The 22,791-nt window shown below is 45.6% G+C and overlaps 1 protein-coding gene across 1 annotated transcript in view; it reads right to left on the minus strand.

Annotated features, from left to right (window-relative positions):
* Positions 1-22,791, minus strand: part of MYO1D (myosin ID) — a 188,319-nt gene that overhangs the window by 123,684 nt on the left and 41,844 nt on the right. Inside the window, exons 4-14 of the mRNA XM_082495123.1 lie at positions 21,747-21,912; positions 20,095-20,148; positions 19,048-19,143; positions 17,854-17,970; positions 16,233-16,436; positions 14,557-14,702; positions 14,354-14,468; positions 12,831-13,001; positions 7,984-8,054; positions 6,189-6,263; positions 4,511-4,643 (exon numbers count right to left, since the gene is read on the minus strand). Coding sequence (XP_082351249.1) covers positions 4,511-4,643; positions 6,189-6,263; positions 7,984-8,054; positions 12,831-13,001; positions 14,354-14,468; positions 14,557-14,702; positions 16,233-16,436; positions 17,854-17,970; positions 19,048-19,143; positions 20,095-20,148; positions 21,747-21,912 — 1,348 coding nt within the window. The remainder of the gene's footprint in view (positions 1-4,510; positions 4,644-6,188; positions 6,264-7,983; positions 8,055-12,830; positions 13,002-14,353; positions 14,469-14,556; positions 14,703-16,232; positions 16,437-17,853; positions 17,971-19,047; positions 19,144-20,094; positions 20,149-21,746; positions 21,913-22,791) is intronic.

The raw sequence follows: 22,791 nt of genomic DNA on the forward strand, positions 1-22,791 counted from the left end.
ACCTCTCCCTATGGAACCTTATTCCTCTGACATCCGTAGACCACAGCAGCTAACACCGCTTGTGCAACACTCTGTTCAGAGAGCTGTTTTCATCAGCTGTTACCACAAGCTTCCCCCCCAAAAAAGTCCCGCAGGGTCCAAACCACAGTCAGACACGTCGACGTTGTCATTGGTGATCCCCAGAAGTGCAGCTCCAGTCCCAAGTCAAGCAGGGGAAAAATGAGTAACACGACCCAAGGGAAGAATTACAGTACCCGTAACTGCAAAGAGCGGTGTCCCCAAAAGAGACAGTGGTTTTACCAGTCCAGGAACAGCAACTGGTCACCCGCTCTCCAGCCCCCAGCAAGCGTGAGAGAGCCGAGACAAGTATCCGAACTGGCAATGACTCAGAGGCAGAGCATCCCATTTATTTGTGCACAACCAGGATCTAGCAAAGCACGGCTTGAATGCCCAGAGTTATTAGCTTGCTAATAACATGCATATATTATTAACGCAGGGAACTGCTGGAGAGGGCCCAGCAAAGGGCTACGGAGATGATGAGGGGAGTGGAGCATCTCTCTGATGAGGACAGGATGAGGCACGTGGGGCTTTGCAGTCTGGAGAAGAGAAGACTGAGGGGGGATCTTATCAACGCTTATCAATCCCCAAAGGGCGGGTGCTGGGGGGTGGGAACAGTCTGTGTTCAGTGGTGCCCAGTGACGGGACAAGAGGGACTGGGCACAAACTGGAGCAGAGGAAGTTCCATCTCAACCTGAGGAGGGACTTCTCTCCTGTGCGGGCGGCAGAGCACTGGCACAGCTGCCCAGAGAGGGGGGGAGTCTCCCCCTCTGGAGCCATTCCAAACCCGCCTGGACGTGTCCTGTGGCACTGCTGGAGGTGCCCCTGCTCTGGCGGGGGGTGGCACTGGGGGAGCTCCAGAGGGCCCTTCCAACCTCCACCATCCTGTGATTCTGTGAACTGTCCAAAAAGTCACCTCAAAGAGATCCTCAGGGCACGCTGGCCAAACAGAAGCATTATCTCTCTGCACTCTGTTTTACCGCTTGAAGTACGCAGTGACTGTGTTCAGGACCCGGATCTAAGCACCCTCTCCTTTCTAGAACACACCAAAATTTAAACCCTTTAAAGTAACATATGCTTGACTTCAGAATGGGTCTCGCCAAATTTAGGGTTTTAAGGTGTATAACAGCCAGGATCTCCACTAAAAACAGCTGAAGCTCAACCACACAACTTAGTTTGCAAACTTAAGTAGTTACAAACACTGTTTTTCCAGGAGCATTAACCACGTGAATTTTTAAACAGCAGACTCCAAAGTGAGCATTTCACCCGCTCCGTTCCAGCCCGCCGTCATGCCAAAGGTTGGCCGTAAACCACTGCACAACCAAGACAGCCCTCGGAGCCCTCGGCTCCTTCCTGCCTGGCAAGAGCCCTTGTTATGTCCTGACAAACACCCCTGTTTACGGAGAGCCTTTCCTTGGACGGGCTCCATAACTCTCTGGGAAATACAATGCTTCAGTTTTCTCCACTGCTCTTCAACAGAAATTCGGGAAAAACCCAACATAAATATGAGTTTCTCACTGAAAGTTCAGGGAAGGTAAAGAACGGGAAAGGACTATACTGAGACACACACAGGAACCTCCTACTGAATTCACGAGCTTAACTCTGCCTTGGAAACAGTTCCTGGTTATGGCTTATCCTTGGCAAAGGCTGGCATTTGTCATAGAGATACTGATGATAAATGGAACGAAACTCACTCATTTCACATCAGCCAGCCAGCCTTCCATGATGAATTTTGGTACCTACTCACTCAAGATGGATAGCGTGCGATTTAAACTCTTCATCTCCAGCGGTGAGCTGCAGGAATTGTTCAAACCACTGCCGTGCACAGAATTCTCTTGACTATTCTATTTTTACAAATACCAGGTGGCTGAGAATAATTTTCCCAATAAACAAACAAGCAAATGAAGTTTTTCCACGAATGCTTGTCAAACCTCCCCGCTATCCCCCCTTGATCTCAGCCCTCCATGACAACACCCCCAGCAGTTTCTGTCTCTATGGCTTGAGACACCTCACTGCGGTGCCTCGGGTTACTGGTTTGGCTAGGCGAGAGGTAACGTGACTGCTCTGTCCGACAGAGAACTGCATTAACAACAAGCGGCAGCAATCAGAACCTTTTTCCTTCCCCAACTGCTCATTTTAACAACACCCAGAGAAGCCTTTTTGGTTTCTTGAGATCTCTATACCCAAATTTAGGTTAGGGCTAGCCAACACACACTGACAGATCGGGTAAATCTTGACTCCTTGCAAAGTCAGGCTAATATCTGTCCCCATCTCCCTCCCATCAGGGTCACAGCTGCCTTCTCCAGCCCCAACAGCTCACGATTTGCCACCCAGGAAAGCTCCTGGTTGCACAGGCAGTGGGGTAGGACCTCTCTCGACTTCTACTAACGGTCTCTGCCTAAAGCAAGACCTGGCCTCCGGCTGGGCTAACAAGGCCGTACTCTTACACAGTACTGGGGAGAGCTACAGGGCTTCGTTCCTCGATTCGGAAGCCCAGCTAGCACCTCCAGACAGCACTGGCCAGGCTTGCACGACTTCCTGCAGATTTTCTGCTGCAGATTAAATCCACTCCACAACTAGAACTCACAACCATAAAGCAAGCGTGTTTTCGTCTCCCAACTTTGGAAAACAGGCAGCAATATATAATTTCTTGTACTATCCCCCGTGGGGATAGCGCTCTCTCCCTGTGACAGCGCTCTGACCAATACAACACCCACAAAGACTTTGTTACTCACGTGGCTGCTGCTCCAGGCAAAAATTCAAACAGTGCTCTGCTCTTCACAGGGTCTTCTTATTAGAACAAGGATCATTGTTCTACAAGCCTTAGCACATCTGCGTGCACGTTCTCGCTCCAGATCCTGGGCCACTAACATTTCCTTTGCTACCATAACACCCAAGAAGAGAGTTCATCACCCTTTATTGCTCAGTTATTTAATGTATACCACCACTCTGGGCTTGCTGTTCATCTCTTGTGGACCGCATACCCCTTCCCCAACACTACCAAAGTGCCAGGAGTCCAGCAGGGTCACCCAGCATCAGCAATGCCCAAATATTTCCTAGTGATCTCTGCTCGTAGGAGGGATCACGCTGTTCGCTCATCCCACCGCTCAGTTGCACCGCGTTCAAACAGCCCTTTTCCCAGGGCATTCCCTCACTCACCTTTCTTCACACAAAGCGGTGCTTGCCAAAGCAACACCTTCTGCTACAAAACTTAATTATTTAGTAAAATAAAAGGTTTCACTTCTCACCCTCTGACATGGCAAAGAGGAGAAAGAAGGAAATCACACAGGTCTGCCTGTATTTTCACAGAAGTCTCTTGGCATTGAAAGCCAGAAAGAGAGAATCTCTCCAGCATGAAACTACATCCTCTGGGCCCTCTGCCAAAAGAGTTTTGTTAAAGATGATTACTTATTGATATAATAACTATTACCTAAGAGAGGCTGGTTTCCCTACAAGTGAAAGATACACTGGTCACAGAGGAAACAAAAATCCACCTTCTCTAGGCAGGGATGGCAGCTAACTCTCCTACAAGATCTTCACAGCTGTCCATTGTCACAGCCAAAGCTCATCTGCCACTGATCAGCTCAGCTTTCCAACTGATTGCAGTGACAGGAAGGTGGCAGCTGCTCCATGGAGAAGGTACACCCTGCTAATCAGAAGTTGGAGTCAAATGTAGGGTACTGCATCTGGGGAGGAATAACCCCCTGCACCAGTACAGGCTGGGGGCTAACCTGCTGGAGAGCAGCTCTGTGGAAAGGGACCGGGGAGTCCTGGTGGGCAAGAGGATGCCCATGAGGCAGCAATGTGCCCTGGTGGCCAAGAAGGCCAATGGCATCCTGGGGGGCATCAAGCAGAGCGTGGCCAGCGGGGCGAGGGAGGTCATCCTCCCCCTCTGCTCTGCCCCGGGGAGGCCACATCTGGAGCACTGTGACCAGTTCGGGGCTCCCCGGGTCAAGAGGGACAGGGAACTGCTGGAGAGGGTCCAGCAAAGAGCTACGGAGACGATGAGGGGAGTGGAGCATCTCTCTGATGAGGAAAGGCTGAGGCACGTGGGGCTTTGCAGTCTGGAGAAGAGAAGACTGAGGGGGGATCTTATCAACGCTTATCAATCCCCAAAGGGCGGGTGCCGGGGGGTGGGAACAGTCTTTGTTCAGTGGTGCCCAGTGACAGGACAAGAGGGACCGGGCACAAACTGGAGCAGAGGAAGTTCCATCTGCACCTGAGGAGGGACTTCTCTCCTGTGCGGGCGGCAGAGCACTGGCACAGCTGCCCAGAGAAGGGGGGGGAGTCTCCCCCTCTGAAGCCATTCCAAACCCGCCTGGACGTGTCCTGTGGCACTGCTGGAGGTGCCCCTGCTCTGGCGGGGGGTGGGACTGGGGGAGCTCCAGAGGGTCCTTCCCACCCTGACCAGTCTGGGATTCTGTGGAGTCAATTTTGAAAAAGAAATATTTACCTTTGATGCCAGGTTGTCCACTAGTGCAATCATGGAGTTCTTAAAAAGAGTAGCAGCTGTCAGAGGTCGCTTGGTTACCTCAGTGATGCTCAGTTTACCTTCAGGCCACATCATCTTCAAGACAGGGTTAGAGCTAAAAGACAGTCTCTTTAATTGCACAGTCTAACAGCACTTCCACTCACTTCAAAATTCAACAGCTCGCTTCTGTCCAGATCTACTGGTGTTTTCACCTCAAAACGTATCAGCCAAACCAATATGACATTTCTGGGCAAAACATCTCTTGCTCTTGAGTTTCTTACAGTTCAAGCTTACAAGCGAATATTCTGGAAAAATGGCAAGTGCGTTCTCCTTTTCAGATAAAGATACGCAGTAATGGGATAGTAAAAATTCCGCAGAAGTGATCTATCAAAAGCAGAGTCTGCCTTACTGACACAAACATAAAGAGTTTAATCAAACCAGAAAAGATTAAGAGCATAACCCACAACATCCTCCCTTCAAACTTGCTATCTGATTTCAAGCTGTATTTCTGCACCATTGTTGATATATAAAATAATTTATACATTTTAGCCTACATTTTCTTGAAGGGTTGAAGGTGAGGTAAAAAGGCCGTGATGGATGGTGAGAGCTCTGGAATAGTCAGAAGCTGAAAGCAGTTACGGCAATCTAATAGCCAATCTATCACCTGCTTTAATATGCCGTAAGTGTTCTTTGTGAACAGTCTTTACCAGAGACTTAAAGGAAAACAGAGGCTAAATTTAATAAAACCTCCTTACAGCAAATATTTTGCAGGGTTTTGGTTAGTGTGAAGTCTTGAAAACACAAACAGCAAGGCTGAGTAAACATAACAGGACTGTAAACTAAGTTAATAGTTGCATTAGCTGGGAAATCAGGTAAACAGAATTGTCTGAGCAGCTCCAGGCTATTTTTTGCTGACTTCCACCTCTGAGCAAAGTCTCTGAAAGGCTGAGATAGGCCACACTTACTTACAGAAGAATTAGAACACGCTTAATGCCACCATCAAGGAAAACAGCTTTCTTGAGCACTTATACATACACACACGTTTTGACGGGATTTCAAATTTGCTCATCAAAGGCAACTTGCACTTGCCTAATTAGTATTTATGACACGTGACTACACAGTTTAAATTTTTCACGTCACTGCACGTACAAAAAGGATTCAAATCTATTTGCTCATTTTTCCCCTCACCCCTAAACTTTCTTTCAAAACACGGACTCGCTGCTGGGGCCAATGATATCTGCTGTCGGCCAAACGCTACTCAGCATCTCCAGCGCTGACTGAAGACAGATCAGCAATGGCACATTTGCAACTGGTCCAAAACCCTGGTTAATGACAAACTCAGCAGCACAGGTAATCTCTGCACAGCTATCTTGATTGCTCAATGAGTTGGGTTCACACAAACCCTTTAAATGCAGTTAAATTAAAGGTTATACGAGAACAAACCCAACATACACAGAATAAGGACTTTATCCTGAAAAATCAAACTAACAATCTTCGGGTCATGATAGACATACAAAGATCAAATCCCAAAGCAATGTGTTTATTCACGTGCGCTGCGCACACAGTCAAGATAGCATCAGCGAGACCGTTAATCTCTTCTAGAAAACAGGATTCTGACAAATCAGACTTAAATCCACCCCATTAATATTTTTATTCCTACCTGTTGTACATGAGGCGCTTGAAGTCTTGAAATAAAGTGTCCTTGTTTTTGTCAATAAATCCAGTGACTGAGTAACTGAAAAAAAAAAAAAAAGAAAAAGAAAAACTGAGTTAATTGCAAAGCAGCAAAGTCCTTCTCTGAGCCACTGGTATCAGTGTGGAATCAGCATCCTTGCACTCCTACAGACACAGCAGATGCTAATCAGGAATCCAGCTCTGTTTCCCAACCTATCACTAATTTGCTGCATGAGCGCTGCGCGAGACTTAAATCCTTCTGCTCAGCTTTCCACCTCCAGCGCAGGAAGAGCACACATCGGTTCTAGAAAGCTATTTGAACTATGGAGGCGAAGCGTATGACGGCCCAGACACCCAGCAGGGCTCCAGCAAGTTGTAGATGGCCCAAATTCCAGAGTTGCATTCATGACTTCTGCCTCCAAATTCAGGGCATGTGTTTGTGTTAAATCCTACAGAAATCACGTTTTCTTTTTCAATATGTCTTGTCTGTCCCTCTCTTGGTGTTAAGGAAGATTCTCCAGTGGGAGAAAAAAAACTAACATCAAGAGCAGCCTATAACCAGTGAGAGCCTATAACCTCTTGGAAATTAACACACACACACATTTTGGACTCTTTCCTTCCTTCATTCCCACAGAAATACCACCTGGAAAGATTATCGTTTCAGAGCTTCATCTCTTCTCCAAGACTCCAGACAGACAGCACTCTGTCCTCAAAGAAAAGGTCCAAAATCGCCCCATTCAGCGACTCCCACTCAGCTGCTCCCAGAGCTTCTGCTCTCCCCCCGGGAAGCCTGTGCCTAAACTGCAGGGAATGGCATCCAGAGCCCCCCAACATTCAAATCCCTGCACGGAGCCACCCTCAGACCTTACTGCTCTACATAACACAGTTCAGGCTCAAATATTATCTGCAAATATTTCCACATTTCAGTTTTCTTTTACAAAATTTTGCGCCACTAATATAGCACCTTGTATTTTCTCCTCCTTGGCAAAAGGCTTTGAAATCAGGGATGTCTGTCAGCGATTGCTCAGCAAAGGCTCCAGAACAAACTCCAGCTGCGCTGAATGGGCTCCAGTATGATCACACCCTTATAAAGTAAAGGTAAATTTAACCCCAAGGTAAAAGAAATCCTAAATTCTGCTGGCACGGGGAGTTACACCAATCCTGAACCATTCAGTCACTGCCGTGACATTGCAGCCAACAGCTTTCCCAGGGAACAGTTTCTAACATTGGGGCATCTTTCACTCCTGCTTCACCCTCCTTCCTACGACTCTCACACGTTGTAGCCATTTTCATAGGCTTCAGGTACCGGAAACTTTTCAACCTGAGCGGGGAAGGCTCCTTGCACTGATACCCATGTCACTTTAACACTACCCTGGATTTCAAGTCTGCTCAAACCGATTTGAGAATTTAAAGCCAGAGAGTTACATAATCACACTAAACAGATGTCTAAACCAGATTTTATTAGCTCAGTATAGCTTTCCTGCATAAACAGCACTGCCTCTTTTTTTCCTCTCTTTTTATTTTTCCTGAAGCACTGCTTCCCCCTTTCCCCCCCTCCCCACATTCTCCTTTTGTTTCAGTTCCAAGTACAAAATCATATTCTGTATAGCAAGTAACCAGCATGAGATTTAATTGATAAGCAACTGCTGCACTCTGTAATTCCGTATGACAGCTATTCTGGTTCATACCAGAAGCAGCATTAAATCAGAATATTGTACCACTTCAAAGCTGGCTAAAAGACAAAAATAGAAGGGGCGACGTTCTTGCTGAAAGAAACTTACATCACATCTCCGGCGTAGTGCTTGATTCGAAAGTCTCGGTCAAACTCCAGCGTTTTGTCAGTTGCACAAAGCTAAAATAAATTCACATATATTAAAACATCACCCATGGATTTGCATGGAAGAGCAATATGCACTGGAAATAGAAATGGAAACTACAGTTATTCCACTTTATATATGCATGTGTAGATGTGAACTCCAGCTATAACACTGCTTTATAATATTTTTTCATGGATGTATTATAAAACCATATATTTGTACAAAATCAAGTTGCAAGAGCCAACAATTTTATTAAAAAATTGATACTATTTCAGAAACACCATTAAGCAAAAAGAACACTCGTGCACGTAGAGAAACATTGCACCTAGGAGTTAATTTATGACTTTTTTAAAGCCGCCTTTATATTTTTTTCCATTGCAATATCACTCCTCAGCAAAGAAATGAAGAAATCAAAACATGACAGTTACAATAGCAGCGCTTGCTCTGTTCCAAATCACTCTAGATCATCTAAGACCCCTCAAACTGTGCCCCCACCCCGGCAGATACGTACAGCTCCAGCCCTCTGCTCTCAGCTCAGATTCCCATTACATTCCTTCCCTGCAACGAAGATGCCGAGTGCCCACACGGCCACCACTCAGCAGCAGTGGCCATAATACACTCATCCCTTCAGGAATAACAGAAGCCAACCAGGCTCAGCTTAATTAAAAAAGGAGAACGACATAAAAAAGAGGATTTTTCTTAGAGCCAAAAGGGGGCAGGTAGATGAATGAAGCCTTTGCAGGAAGCATGGGCGTCATTTAAAAACACCAAGGGCTATGAGCAAATATCTACTACCCACCAAAATTCTTGGGAAAATAAAAGAAGAAATCAGCACGGTTAAACTGCAGGGCAGGAGAGATTATTAGAAGCAGGAAGAGAGCCTCCAAAAAAACTTCACCTGCGTCCAAGGGTAGAAAATAGATTGGCTCAAACTGGCAGATGGAAACAAATAAAATATTTCAAAAAAAAAAAAAATCACAAGGAAGAAACCAAAAAGTTTGAATAACAAGATACGCAGAAGGTTACAAAGGTGTAAGACACCAGCACAGCAGGAGCAGGAAGCACGCCAGGTTCTGCCGAGCTGACGGATGACCAAGGGGTAGAAGGAACACAGAGCAAACAAAGAAATGAGGCCACACCAGGAAAACAAAGTAATTTTTCTTTTTACAGCTGTGTTCACCAGCAAGGAGCTATGGAGGGCTTAATGCCTTTTTTCAACCACCCAAAGCATACATGTCAAACCAACGTAGCAATAGAAGAGGTACACGACAAGCAGAAACACAGCAAAATGAAGCAACTGTTGCTACCAGACGGGACGCTGTTGGCTGCACGAGCTTCTGGCTTAAATCTCATCCAGCCCTGGAGAGACTGGAAGGCGGTTTACCGCGATGTTAGGGTTTCAAAGGCATGTTTTTCTCTGTGAACCTCTTGTCTACTGGGCAAATCAGTTGAAATCATTAAAAAAGAACAGCAAGTGTATCGATATAGTTGATAGTCTGCTTGGATTTCGATGAGCCTTTTCACAAGGTTCCTCACTAACAACTCAAAGAACTTAAGCTGCTACGGAAGATAAGACAAAGGGTCCTTACGCAGATAACTGCTGGAAAGACGGGAAGCAGGGGGCCTGGGGAGGCCTGCGCTGAGCTCTACACTGTTCACATCCTCTTAAACGAGCTGTGATCTGAGGGTAACAGGAAAGTGATCAGGTTTGTTGATGGTACTTAATTATTCAGGGAAGTAAAGACAAGGGCTGGCTGTGAAGAACTGCAGGAAGACATGAGAGGCTAAAGGAATAGCAAAGAATAGTAAATGAAATTCAACATAACTACAGTGATACACACAAAGCCAATGTTCATAGTGAATGATAGGCCCCAAACTGTCCATTTCCAACCCAACAAGTACCTTAACTACCCTCCATCTCAAACAGGACACAGGAGAACTGGAAGAGGCTCGATGCAGGGCAAAAGGATCAGTAGCAGACTGTAGCAGACTGACTGCTACAGGAACGAGGGACAAATTAACTAAGCCTCCTCAGGTCAAGAAAAAATGCCAAGAGATGATGGCAAGCAACATGGAGATGATGTGTTGGAAGACACAGTGAACAGTGTTCTGCTGTTGAAGAACTAGGAGGCAACAGATGTCACCTAAATGGGGAAAGGGAGAAGGGAGGAAAACAGGAAAGAAGGAGTTCTTCCCATGAGTACGTAAGCTGTGGAATTCTTTGTCAATTAAAAAAAAAAAAAATATTAAGGACACCAGCCCTGACTGAGGAGGTTCCTGGACTGCGGATCACTGCAGACTGGAAGCATATCAAATTATCACTATGCATTTGTCCATATTCTTCTGTCACTTAGACCTTCCCTGTTGCCTAGTGTCTTGGAAGATGCTACGTCAGGGGGACTGCAATGGACCTTCTCCCATTCTTCCCTTCACAATCAGTTCATTGAGATTGACGCTTTCCACAATTTCAAGACTCAGGAATTCATATACTGTCTATCTCTGCACTCGATCCTTTCAAAGTATAAGATCAATTGAAAAAATTGGAACTTAAAGAGGCTGCAAAAACGAACCTGTGATGTTGAGAAGTACTGTCAGAACAGTCAGCGTGTCTACAGATCTAGATCAGCATGAGACGATCCAGAGAAGGACAACCCAAGCTCTAGGAATGTAAAATTTTGCCACAAATACTCATAGCGGAAGTTTTTGCCAGTATTTTTTCCTGGCTTGTTTGGCTTTCACCAGGACAACCAAGCAGACAGCAGCAGATCAGACATGCAGCGCACAAACTAGGACGCTACTATTTAGGGCAGAGCAGCCCCTTAGAGCTTATCCACATGGAGCCAGTGTGCAACACGCTCTACGGGGGAGCACTGGAGCATGAACGCTGGCTGAAAGATGGGAGCTGTTCCCATAAGGTATCAGCATACGTACTTTTAACTCCTTACAAACAGCTGTGATCTACGCCGAACTTTATAGTATCTGGACAGAACTACTGCAGTCTACAAAAGCAAATTATAAAATGACATCAAGTCCTTTGATTTAATTCAAGCTCGAAGAGGCTGGCTGAGGAAGCTCAGGGTTCTGACAGCAGTTCTAGATGGGACCGAGGAAGATATCTCAGATATTGGAAAAGGACATTTGCAAAGATGCGAGAGGGGGGCAAAAAAAAAAATAATTATGATGCCGAGAGTTTTATGGGTCAATTTTTTCAAGGCTATATTGATTTAAACTAGAAATTAGCAAGCCAGGAAGATACATCATACCCTCCATAAACATTATTTATAGCGGTATTCCTTGTTTCCCTCCTAGTCTGTGCAGTTTTCTGACAACGACACCCCCTACTGAGGAACGCGGCAACTGGCAATATTTTCTTTTAATGTTTCCTATGCCGCGAAGGGACTCCTGATGGCAAGGACTCAAACGGATTATTATTTTTTTAATTTTCATTTTATAGCCTCCCATATAGTTCGTGAAATTCAGTCCTCTTCCCCACCGTACCAAAGCACTACCCGCTCTCTCTGTGATGGAACCACGCCATCTCAGCAGACACAGCACCAAGGGCAGAACAGAAACCAAACTCCTTTCTCTATCAGCTTACATCTATTGACCAGACAGCCCCACACGCTGGACCACTTCCCACACCACCCCACTGCAGAGGATTTAAGACTCCATCCCCCCAGGCTTCACGATTCACAATTATTAATAGTATTAAAGGAAGCAATTTGCATTAAAACGTAGAAACCCAGACTAGGCTTCATGAAAATCCTTGTTTTCAGGTGAGTTTACCCAGAACACGCTATGCTTCTGCTGCTTAAGCACGTAAAATCTAGGTTATCGCAGAAAGCAAGGTTCCCGTTCGCGCTGCCTCAGCCAGGACGCGTGCGGCAGATGAGATGACAGGTGTGCTGCAGCTAAAGGGCACTTAAGGAAAGGCACATCTGGGAGGAAAAAGCGGTTATTTTATTTTCATCCTACCCAAACAAGCCACATCCAGATCTATTGTTTATATTCAGCCCCCCTGGAGGCAGCCTTTAGCACATATCTTACACAACCATGCTAATTTTGTATTTCTGACCTACATAAAATATTGTACTGGGGTGGGAGGGGGAAGGGGGGAACCAGCGTTCTGAACGATGAATTTCAAACAACGTTTCTCAGTAGAGAGACATCAATAAATTAAAGGCCCTTATTTGATTACTCAGTGTGAAAGATTCTCGAATTAATCAGGCTGGTGACCATGTTTTCAAAATGCTGCCAAGTGAGGAATAAATAAAGCCTTTTAATTCGCACATCGTACCAAAAACAAAGCAAGTCGAGGGGCCTGGCTGATCATAGGTACAATGCGAGATGAACATGTTCTGTAGCCAATGACGATGAGGAAAAAAAAATATCACAGTGCTGTAATAATGCAGAAGTGTGAATAATTTCACTGTCACTATGTATTAGAGCAGCCTGGGAAGAACGTCACGTGGGTTAAAACTGCGCATCGATTGGTTCCAGATGACATCATGATATGTCAAGGCACGAGCTCATGCTTCTTTTATGCCTGGAATAAAACCAATCTCACATTGGACATCCTTGAGCTCCCTCTGCCGGATACGGGCCCACCCGAGGCACGACCCAAACCCAGACCAGACGGCCTGTTCTGCAGTTAGGAGCGGCTGCTGCTCGCAGGCATTTCATTTCACACTCAAGAGTAACGATTCCAACCCCAAAAAGTCTTTTTCCTTATTCCGCTATGTCTAAAAAAAATAGAAAAGATATGATACAGGAAAGGAAGCAAGTTTTGAGGATGCAGAGGAGCATGTTACCTTTCTGCTGGAGAAATGAGCGTGCTTCCCCAGCTTGTTATTGAGAGCCTCCAGGAACATCTCGTCTGTAACTTTTCCAACATTCATGCAGGCATCGTCCAGAATGGCAATGATCCCTTTGTGCTGCTGCTCTACCAGGTCGACGATGACCTGATTGTTAAAGTAATCAATCTGTAAAACACAAAGAACGGGTTGAGAAGCTCAACATGAGCCGGCAATGTGCGAACGCAGCCCAGAAGGTCAACCGTACCCCAGGCTGCATCAGAGGTAGTGTGGCCGGCAGGGCGAGGGAGGGGATTCTGCCTCTCTGCTCCACTCTGGGGAGACCCCCCTGCAGTGCTGCCTCCAGCTGGGGGCCCCCAGCAAAAGGACATGGACCTGTTGGAGCGGGGCCAGAGGAGGCCCCGGAGACGCTGGGAGGGCTGGAGCCCCTCTGCTGGGAGGACAGGCTGAGAGTTGGGGGGGTTCAGCCTGGAGAAGAGAAGGCTCCGCGGAGACCTTATTGTGGCCTTCCAGTGCCTAAAGGGGCTCCAGAAGAGCTGGGGAGGGACTTTTCACAAGGGCATGTAGGGATAGGATGAGGGGGAATGGCTTCAAACTGGAAGAGGGGAGATTTACATTAAATATTAGGAAGAAATTCTTCCCTGTGAGGGCGGTGAGCCCCTGGCACAGGTTGCCCCGAGAAGCTGTGGCTGCCCCATCCCTGGAGGTGTTCAAGGCCAGGTTGGACGGGGCTTGGAGCAACCTGGGCTGGGGGGAGGTGTCCCTGCCCAGGGCAGGGGGTGGAATGAGATGGTCTTCAAGGTCCCTTCCAACCTAAACCATTCTATGATTCTATATTTGTGACTTGGGCTAGTGAAAGAGAGAAGTAGCAGCGCTGGCCACTGAGCACAGTACCACGTGTCTGGCCGAGGGAACGGGGCCCATGATTCCCAGGAGAAGCAATCAGCTCTCAATATGCTGATCACCAACTCAAAATTAAGTGGGCTACTCTCCTACTGCTGAACAGCAGAGAAACTGATCTTTCATACACCTCACATTAATTTCGAGACCTCTGTTAAAAATCAACTGCTGCAGAATATGTTTTTTATTGTCTTTTAAAATTCAGCTGTTCACAGTCACCACAGTGAAAATTGGGCATCTTGTCCTTGGCATTACGAAAGGAATTTGAACAGGAGAACGCAAGATTTTTACACTTGAATATGTACAATTCAACAAAATACATAAGCACTCAGAACAGAAAGACACAGTGATGCGTGTGGCATCACAGTGATGCCACAATATGTTTTAACTCAGACCTGGAGTTGCTTATTTTCCCACACCATGGCAAACAAAGAAATGTTGTGAGATAAGCAGTTAGCTTCTTCCACAGCCTGAGTTCCAGACAGCAAGTCTGACAGTACAGCTGGCATGGTCGCGGATGTCCTATCAACTTTGACAGAAGCATACATACTTTAGATCTGGGACTTATGCTGGTACACTGACCTCAAACCGACCTCTCCCTCCCCTGCCAAATCACTCACATGCTTCCAGGGAATTCCCTCTCGCTGGTACTCTTCCTGCTCCTGCTTTAGAACCAGCTGAATAAAGAGCTGCTGTAGCTTTTCATTGCAGTAATTAATGCAAAATTGCTCAAAACTGCAAAAACAGAAGGCAAAAAAGGTGATGAGCTTTCTCACATGGGAAGGGAGAGGGCACAGGGCTGTGCTTTAACAACGTGGCTCACCTGTTATTGTCAAATATTTCAAAGCCGTAGATATCCAGGACGCCAATGACTGTGTTTTTCCCATGTATTGTAGTGTCATAGTTCTTCACTTCAATCACGTCATTGATGTGTGTCACAATCCAACAAAAGAGGCGCTCGTATATAGCCTGCCAGGAAACAAATACTGAGGAATTTTGCCTGCATCTGCCTCAGTTCTTTCTGTTAAACACAACACGTGGCGCTACAAAGCTTAATTCAAGATCCTGCCCCAGCTACACAAAAGCTACAGATAACATTCTGCTAAAAGTGAACAGCTACTGGCAAGAAGAAAATATTCTATGAAGATATATTTTTTTTCCTTTCTTCCAAAACTCATTTATGTGAAGTCCAAATCCTTGTGAGGTCACTAGGTACAGTGGTTCCCCTAATTTGATTCCAGTCTGCTTTTCAGCTGCCTAATAACTTCCATACCTGAGAATAATTTAACAGTGTTGAAGAGCAAGTGAGAGTTCAGTTACAGAAACCCAACAACTGAACACAATGGCAGTAAAATATTCCTGTCCACCTTTCAAAAAGAAAATGTTCTTTAGGCATAGGTACCTACCTTCTGCATGTTCAAAATGTACTGCAAAGCTGTGCAAACATATAATCTTAGGAAAAAAAGCCAAGTTAATAATCGAGGATCTTCATAACTTCACCTGTTCTCTTGTCATTTGATTTCTTAGCAAAGGAAGGACAATTGTCATTCTTTCGGTCATCAGCATCCACCTTGCCAAAAAAGGCACTTCGAGTTTCCAACCTGAGTTCTAGATGTTATAGTTCCACTCTCTACTCTTTGAATTTAACTGCTAAATGAAGCCAAGAAATGTATTTTGCAAAATATTCAGCCCTGTACAATGTATTCCTTTTGCGGATGCCAGTGAGCCAGGCTCATAGCTCCCTCCCTGCCTGCGTGTGCCGCAAGCACTGCTGGTGGTGGTGCACGCTGCGTGAAAGGCTGAGGGACGTGGGGCTTTGCAGTCTGGGGAAAAGACAACTGAGGGGGGACCTTATCAACGCTTATCAATCCCCAAAGGGAGGGTGTCGGGGGGTGGGAACAGTCTGTGTTCAGTGGTGCCCAGTGACGGGACAAGAGGGAACGGGCACAAACTGGAGCAGAGGAAGTTCCATCTGAACCTGAGGAGGGACTTCTCTCCCGTGCGGGCGGCAGAGCACTGGCACAGCTGCCCAGAGAGGGGGGGAGTCTCCCACTCTGGAGCCATTTCAAACCCGCCTGGAGGTGTCCTGTGCCACTGCTGGAGGTGCCCCTGCTCTGGCGGGGGGTGGCACTGGGGGAGCTCCAGAGGGCCCTTCCAACGCTGACCAGTCTGTGACTCTGTGAAGGGCAGGGATGGTGCTGCTCTGCAATCCCCCTAGAGAACACAGGTGCACACATTCAGAAATAAACCCGCATGAAGTACAGACTTCCTGTGTCTCAGTGGGCACTATACTTATTGATCCACCCAGGAACCCTACTTGGTCCTGAGTACTGAAAAACATGCAATTACGAAGGCAATTCAATATTGAATGCCTTTCTCGGGCATCACCATCCTTTGCTGCACCAAGTACAACTCAACCAAAAGGCAAAAGCAAAAGAAATGCATCTGAGTTACTGTCACGTACAAAATTGGATGCAGAGAAAGGAAACGTAAACTCACTTTTGCAAAGGCATCTCTGCCGTAGGTGGCTTCTTGTTCAGTATGTTGTTTGTCAATGACATCCCGACCTGTAGCTACCGTTCGAAACAGAAGAGCCTTCTCCACCATGTCAGATTTTGTTGACAGCAGGTCTGCGATGATCGACACAACCTTGCCATTTTCTATTACAGGCGTATCACCATCCACAGAAAACTTCAAGTTCCCCTGCAAGAAGTAGCAAGAAAGGAGATTTCTCAATCTGTCTTTTATTAATATGAATCAGTACACCCCAAGTTCATCCATATTGCACCTGCTGTTCAAGTCAGTAAATCTCCTAACACGTGTCAAACATTGGCCCAGGCTGCCCAGGGCAGTGGTGGAGTCGCCATCCCTGGAGGTATTTAAGAGGGGCAGACGTGGTGCTGAGGGAGTTTTAGTGGTGGTTTGGGCAGTGTTGGGTTGATGGTTGGATTCGATGATCTTAAAGGTCCCCTTCCAACCAAGATGATTCTGTGATTCTATTAGAAGAGTGGGCCCCACATATCCACATACCCACAAAGCTCCATCATCAGTGGAAGCAGCAAAGCCTGACTCAAAGCAAAGCGTTCCTGCTCAGCGTTCAGCTCAGCTTTTGGAAAAAAAAAAAAAAATTACAGCAAACACTTCCAGAGGTTTAATCAAACACTGCCTCAAGATTCAGAGTCAGAGTCTAGTGATGGGAAATTACATTGAGTCTACAAACGCTGGCTGTAGCATTTTGTCTTCACTGCAGCTCACCACAGAAGCACTGGGCTGCAGTTCTTACTGTAACGCTGTTGCCTACAAAGGTAATGGGAATATTCTGGGGAAGCTGCCAAGCCAGCACGGCTGACAGGACTGGACTGACGGTGTACTACCACGACAGCTTTGTTACCGAATCCCTGCAGCGCCAGGATTAAGCAGCACTACCACTGCAGGAGTGGTCTCACACCCTGTCTGCACGGCCTGACTCTGCCTGCGCTCCCTTCCCCAGCACTGGGGAACAACCACTCCAAGGAGGAGAAAAAAATTGGAAAAAAGCTACCGTTTTCTTTGCCACCGTCCTCCTGCCCACCTGCGGGGTCTCTCTCCTCAAGGAAACAGGAGATCTGAGGTACAAGGACACTGTGCAGGGGAGGAGACTCTCTGGGTCCCAGGAGAGGATTTCCTTCGCACCAGAATACAGAGCATTAAGAGGTCTCCTGTATCCGGCTGTGCTGGAGACTCCACCATGAAGTACCATCCCTCCAGCACAATCGCAGTGGTGAGAGTGAGTGTGAGGGTAAAAGGGGACAGACGGATAGCGAGGCGAGAGGTCTCTCCCCCTCGCTGCCAAATCCAAACAATTCCTCCACTTTTCCGAACATTTAACAGGTTCCAGTACTTCAGGATATGCCTGTTTTGGGATCCGGACTATGCAAGAATAAATGTGATCTTCCATTGTTACTGCAGTGTCCTGTTTCATCAAGGAATTTCACTCACCACTGGAAGTTGTACACTTTTCCAGCCAACAGATCTTCCAACTGCTTCTGCAGCAAGAAAATTAGAGCTGCTGGCAGTACAAGCATAGCGTTTGACCCCTCCCGAGGAACAGCCTGCTCATACCCGCGGGCAGAGAGCTTACCAAGTGAAGAATGGCTGCCACAATTTTGTAGACAGTCTGAATCTCCTCTTGCTTGAAGCCTATCACTTTCATGGCGTCAGCTACGGCTTTGAACTCCGCACCATCATTGATGGAACACTGAGGGGAAAGAGATGTGTGGGACATGAGGGTCTTAATGGAAGTCAACTGTGAGAAAGCAAAGCCTTTGCAAGCCCATGGGAAATAGATACGTACTTCGCTCTTTTTCAGATGCAAGACACTGCCATGAGATTTCTCAACTTACTCCAATGCCATACCGTCTGCTTGTGCACTGAACCCCACATGGGACACACATGTATACCAGCAGCAATGAGATACAGAAATCCATCACGGCATGATTAAATAGCTCAGTACTTTCCCAGTGGAATTGATTGTGAAAGAGTAGAGGCGATTGATAAAAAAAAATCAGAACACCAGTTACAAGTAGTGCAGTCCCAAACCCTGTGAGAAGCAGCTGCACAGCACCAGCAGAACATTTCTGGTCACCATCCTTCTCAAGATGCCTTCTCTGCCCCTCCCCCCCCCCCCCCCCCCCCCCCCCAGTCATCCAGGTTTGTTTTCACTGCAGATTTCCAGAGAAACCGATAAAGGTGTCTGAGAAGGTCTGTGGGTTTTTTTGCCTAAGAGCATCTCAAGAAAGCAATGAGGAAATCAGGGAGCCTTTTGTCTGGACTCTGCTTCAGAGGGACAACACTAGGGACAATTCCAGCTGTATTTGAAGTGTTCAGCATCTTGTTGTGCTAAAAACTTTATGGGTTTGTTCCCTTCTTCCCTGCTCAGAGGTCCCCTTGAGGATAAGTCAGATATGAAGAATGAACGCTTCAGTAACTTAAATGCTCCTACCGTAAAAAAAATGAGTTCTTATGGCTTTTTGGTCCAGAAAGCAGCTTAAATTACCCATTGTGAAGCATGAAAGGTCTGTCACTGGTAACGGGTCAAATATCTACATTTGATTGTTTTTTATAAGCAGACACAAGTGTAGTATACACAAGTACACATATGCTTCTCTTCTAGGGCCAGAAACTCCGTTAAAAATAGCTCATTGGTGTCACCTTTCCGTATTCATCCTGTAAATATCGGTCTCAGCTTCTGCTAGCTCAGCAGTACTTTCAGTATTTCAAGAATCATTTACAATTTTAAGACAAGTTATCTCTAACTCACTGACAACACCCTCACCTTTATCTGGGCTCCAGGACAGATATAGTGGTACGCAGATGCATCCTTCTGAAGATGTAGAGAACGTAACATCTGGTCAGACCCACCCTGGAGGAGCTGTATAAAGAGTATTTTAAGAAACGGTGAACGAAAATAAAAAAATAAATCATTCCTTTTTCTGTTTCTTATTCATCTGCTTGACAAGCAAAATCATAAAACCATTAAATTACTACTACAAAAGAATCAGCTGCAGTGTCTGGAGTCACAAGCACAACATGTGCAAAATACACGGTCTGCATCGCTGTAGGGTTCTGACCACCAGTGCGAAGTTGCCAAAGAGACTGTCCTTTTTAGCGACACAACTGTTTCGAAAACAAGCCTGAACTTCTTCACAGACCAGCCATGTTTACATCTGTGACATGTCACAGATGTGTCTTGGCAAGCACATTTACCTTCTCTGCTACACACAGAGGCTTTCCAGTACGGAAGTGACACATTCGTGAGAGAGGTGCTAACATGCCATCATGGAGTACTGAATAAGTGGGGAAAAAAATAAACAAACCTACGGTTCCCTCGCTGCAAAACTGAGAATAAAGGTTATACTAATAGGCCGACCATTTCCCCCAAAGGACCCGCAAGAGAACCACCATACAATATGGAAGACATTAAAAAGAACACCCCCCACCAAAAAAAAGAAAGTCAACTTGGTGTCATAAAATTACTTCCATATGGACTGAAGGCCTCAAGAGAAAATAGAGGGATTAGACTTATTACAAATAAAACAGTGAGTCAAAGTCCAATATTCTACCATATTTGTTTAGTTAGCCTCCTTTTAAAGTTTACAAATGTGTTAATATGGGACTGGAGGACAGAAAAAAGTAAACCTTCCCATGCTCCTTCCCCAGCCCAAGCCTCTTCAAAGAGCTAAAGAACCTGAGATCACCCAAGTCGCAACGACAAGGGGACCCTTTGCAAAACACACGAGAGGGCGAAAGCTTTAAAAATATTTTGCCTATCAGGTCTGAGAAACTTGAGAGAAGTCATTTGTTTCAGCAAACGAATACAAACCTGGTAAAAAGAATGAAAGCTTCGTTCTCCCGGCTGTTGCACAATCACACGAGACTGGGGGGGGAAACAAAATACGGAGATAGGTATTTCTGGATGTGGCTGGTCTGCTTCCCCAGCACCTCCCCTTAGACACCGAGGCATCAGCTCACCACCACTAGGACACCTCCGCACTAATTTTATTTTACAATACATCTGTTATGAACATGATTAGCTTGGCACGACCATGGGGTTTGAAGTCTATAATCAAAAAGACCAGCTTGCGGAACAGCTGCAATGTCCTACTTCCAACCAGGAATCCCATGTGGCAACTGCAGAATTGCTTTCACGGAAGAGTCAAGTAAAGCATCGTTTTAGTTTAAGAATTATTTAATCGCTAGAAATGAAAAACAGGACTCTGACTACAAACAAACGCTCCGTGGGCCATAGCGAGGGCCTTCTGGTAAGCACTTCTTACAGGACAGGCTGACCAACAGCACCAGCCACGGGACGAGTGAACGCTCTGCTCTAACACCGGGGCAGCGTTTTCAGGAGCAAGCGACAGCTCCACCTTCAGAGTGCTCATTCCAAATCAGTGTAAAAGAGCACAAAAAAACCCCCGGAACATTAAATGCAGCAGAAATTCAGTCAATAAGCAATGTGTCAGTATTTTACGCTACAAGTTTGAACTACGGAGAGTGACAAAGCATGTGTTCCTGCTGCAGTGCAGAGTCACTGTCTGTTAACTGCTTGTGTTCGGAGCAGAACCTCAACTGCTTTCAAAATGGAAACAAGTTTCACTTGGTAGAAGTCAAGAATGTGAAATAAACCGATCAGGATTTAAGTCACTGCAGCTGCAGCCCCATCCCCTTTTTTACATGAAAGTATCACATGTTAAATGTTTGGGTTTGTTGGTTTGTTTTTTTAAAATAAAGAGTTTATTCTGAAAATAGACTTCAGGGAAATAATGGGAAAAGTAAAAAACACAAGCAAAAAAAGCATGTTAGCAGATGTGGTCAAACATATAAATTAAAGCCAGACGTGTCTCTCACACATAACGAGAACAGTTAATAAATCACGCCCACTTTCTCTACAGAGTTTTACATATTCCAATGTTTTCAGCCACCACTTAATGACATGAAAAAAAAAATTATGCTTAGGATCACTTGGAATATATAAAAACAAGCTACTGAAAAAAATCACACAAGGCTGTGGCATTACTCCAGAGTAACACTTCTCAAGCACACCGTTGCTACTTACAGACCTAGATATCTTCTCCTTTTATTCACCAGTGAGATCTCAATGCGGGAAACTTATAAAGAAGGAGTTTTACAGAGTTAAATTAATCTCAGCTTTTATTCTGGATACTAAGTTCATACACCTATACGCTCACAAGCTTCTGAGTAACCCTAGTGCCTTACAGGGTGAGCGCTGGAAGCAGCGGTGGTAAAGTCACAGGGCACTGCCAGTGCTTCAGCAGCATTTCAGTTATTTACAGTAATTTTTGGAGCAAAATAAAGCCCTAGATTTAAATGAGATTCTGTGCGCTCATACGTAACATCATGACATGCCATATTCGAAAGGAAAATTTTCTATTGGCAAAGCACAAAAGTAACCACAAAGTTACAAAAGTAACCACACAAAAGCCTCGGACTCTAAAAGCGAGCGTGGCTTACCTTCTCTAGTAAGTAATTATTGATATGCCCACCTATTGGGTCTCCTTTAAAATCAAAGTTGATATCCATATATTTTCCAAACCTGCTGGAATTGTCATTACGGTTTGTTTTGGCATTGCCAAAGGCCTCTAACACGCAGTTGGATTTCAGCAGTATGTTCTTCACTCTGTAGTACAGATAAATGGAAAAGAGAACAGGGTAAGTCCAGACTTGTATACTCAAACCGTGGCTATTTTTTTTGCAGGCATTTCTAGAGAAGAATTTGGTAACAGCAGAGATGCTCTTCGATGACATATTTGGGCAGATGTGTATGACATTAGGAATTCCATGGGAAATCAGCTGGGAGCTTTCGGTAATGTTCCTTAGAGCTGAGTAAAGAGGAACGAAAGACCAGATCCCGCCACTGAAAATAGCATCAAAAACTCAGTTCCTTCACATATGTAAGTTTTGAAATCAATTCCTTGAACTCTTTTTCAAATAATTTTTTAAATTTTTGTTGGGGTAGATACTAAGTCTGTCTCAGCAGAAAGTCACGTTCTTTGCTCAAAACCTTTTGCTCTAAGGCTGACAGGCACATTTTCCAACTCAGGAGCATGCAAGCCTGAAACGTTGGGGAATATGCTCCTGGCACTCAATGTGCTATTCTAATGTACACAAATTTCAGGCAATTTGCACCAGGAAACATGATTTCTAGATACTGTCTTTATTTTGAAAGCTTGAACTTTCAAAATAAACACTTTTCTACATGATTTTAGCAATCAATATTGCAAAATTCCTAAAGTAAAAGTAGTATCTGAAGAAGTTCAGTAAATGCTGTAAAATCAGCAAGCAATTAGTATAAGAGACCACCTAATAACACGGTTAACAAGGGTTTTAGACTGACAGAGGGGAGACTTAGATTAGGTATCAGGAAGAAATTCTTGGCTGTGAGGGCGGTGAGCCCCTGGCGCAGGTCGCCCCGAGAAGCTGTGGCTGCCCCATCCCTGGAGGTGTTCAAGGCCGGGTTGGACGGGGCTGGGAGCAACCTGGGCTGGTGGGGGTGTCC

Source organism: Vanellus vanellus (genome assembly GCF_965231255.1).
Source record: "Vanellus vanellus genome assembly, chromosome: 24".
NCBI classification, from domain to species: Eukaryota; Metazoa; Chordata; class Aves; order Charadriiformes; family Charadriidae; genus Vanellus; species Vanellus vanellus.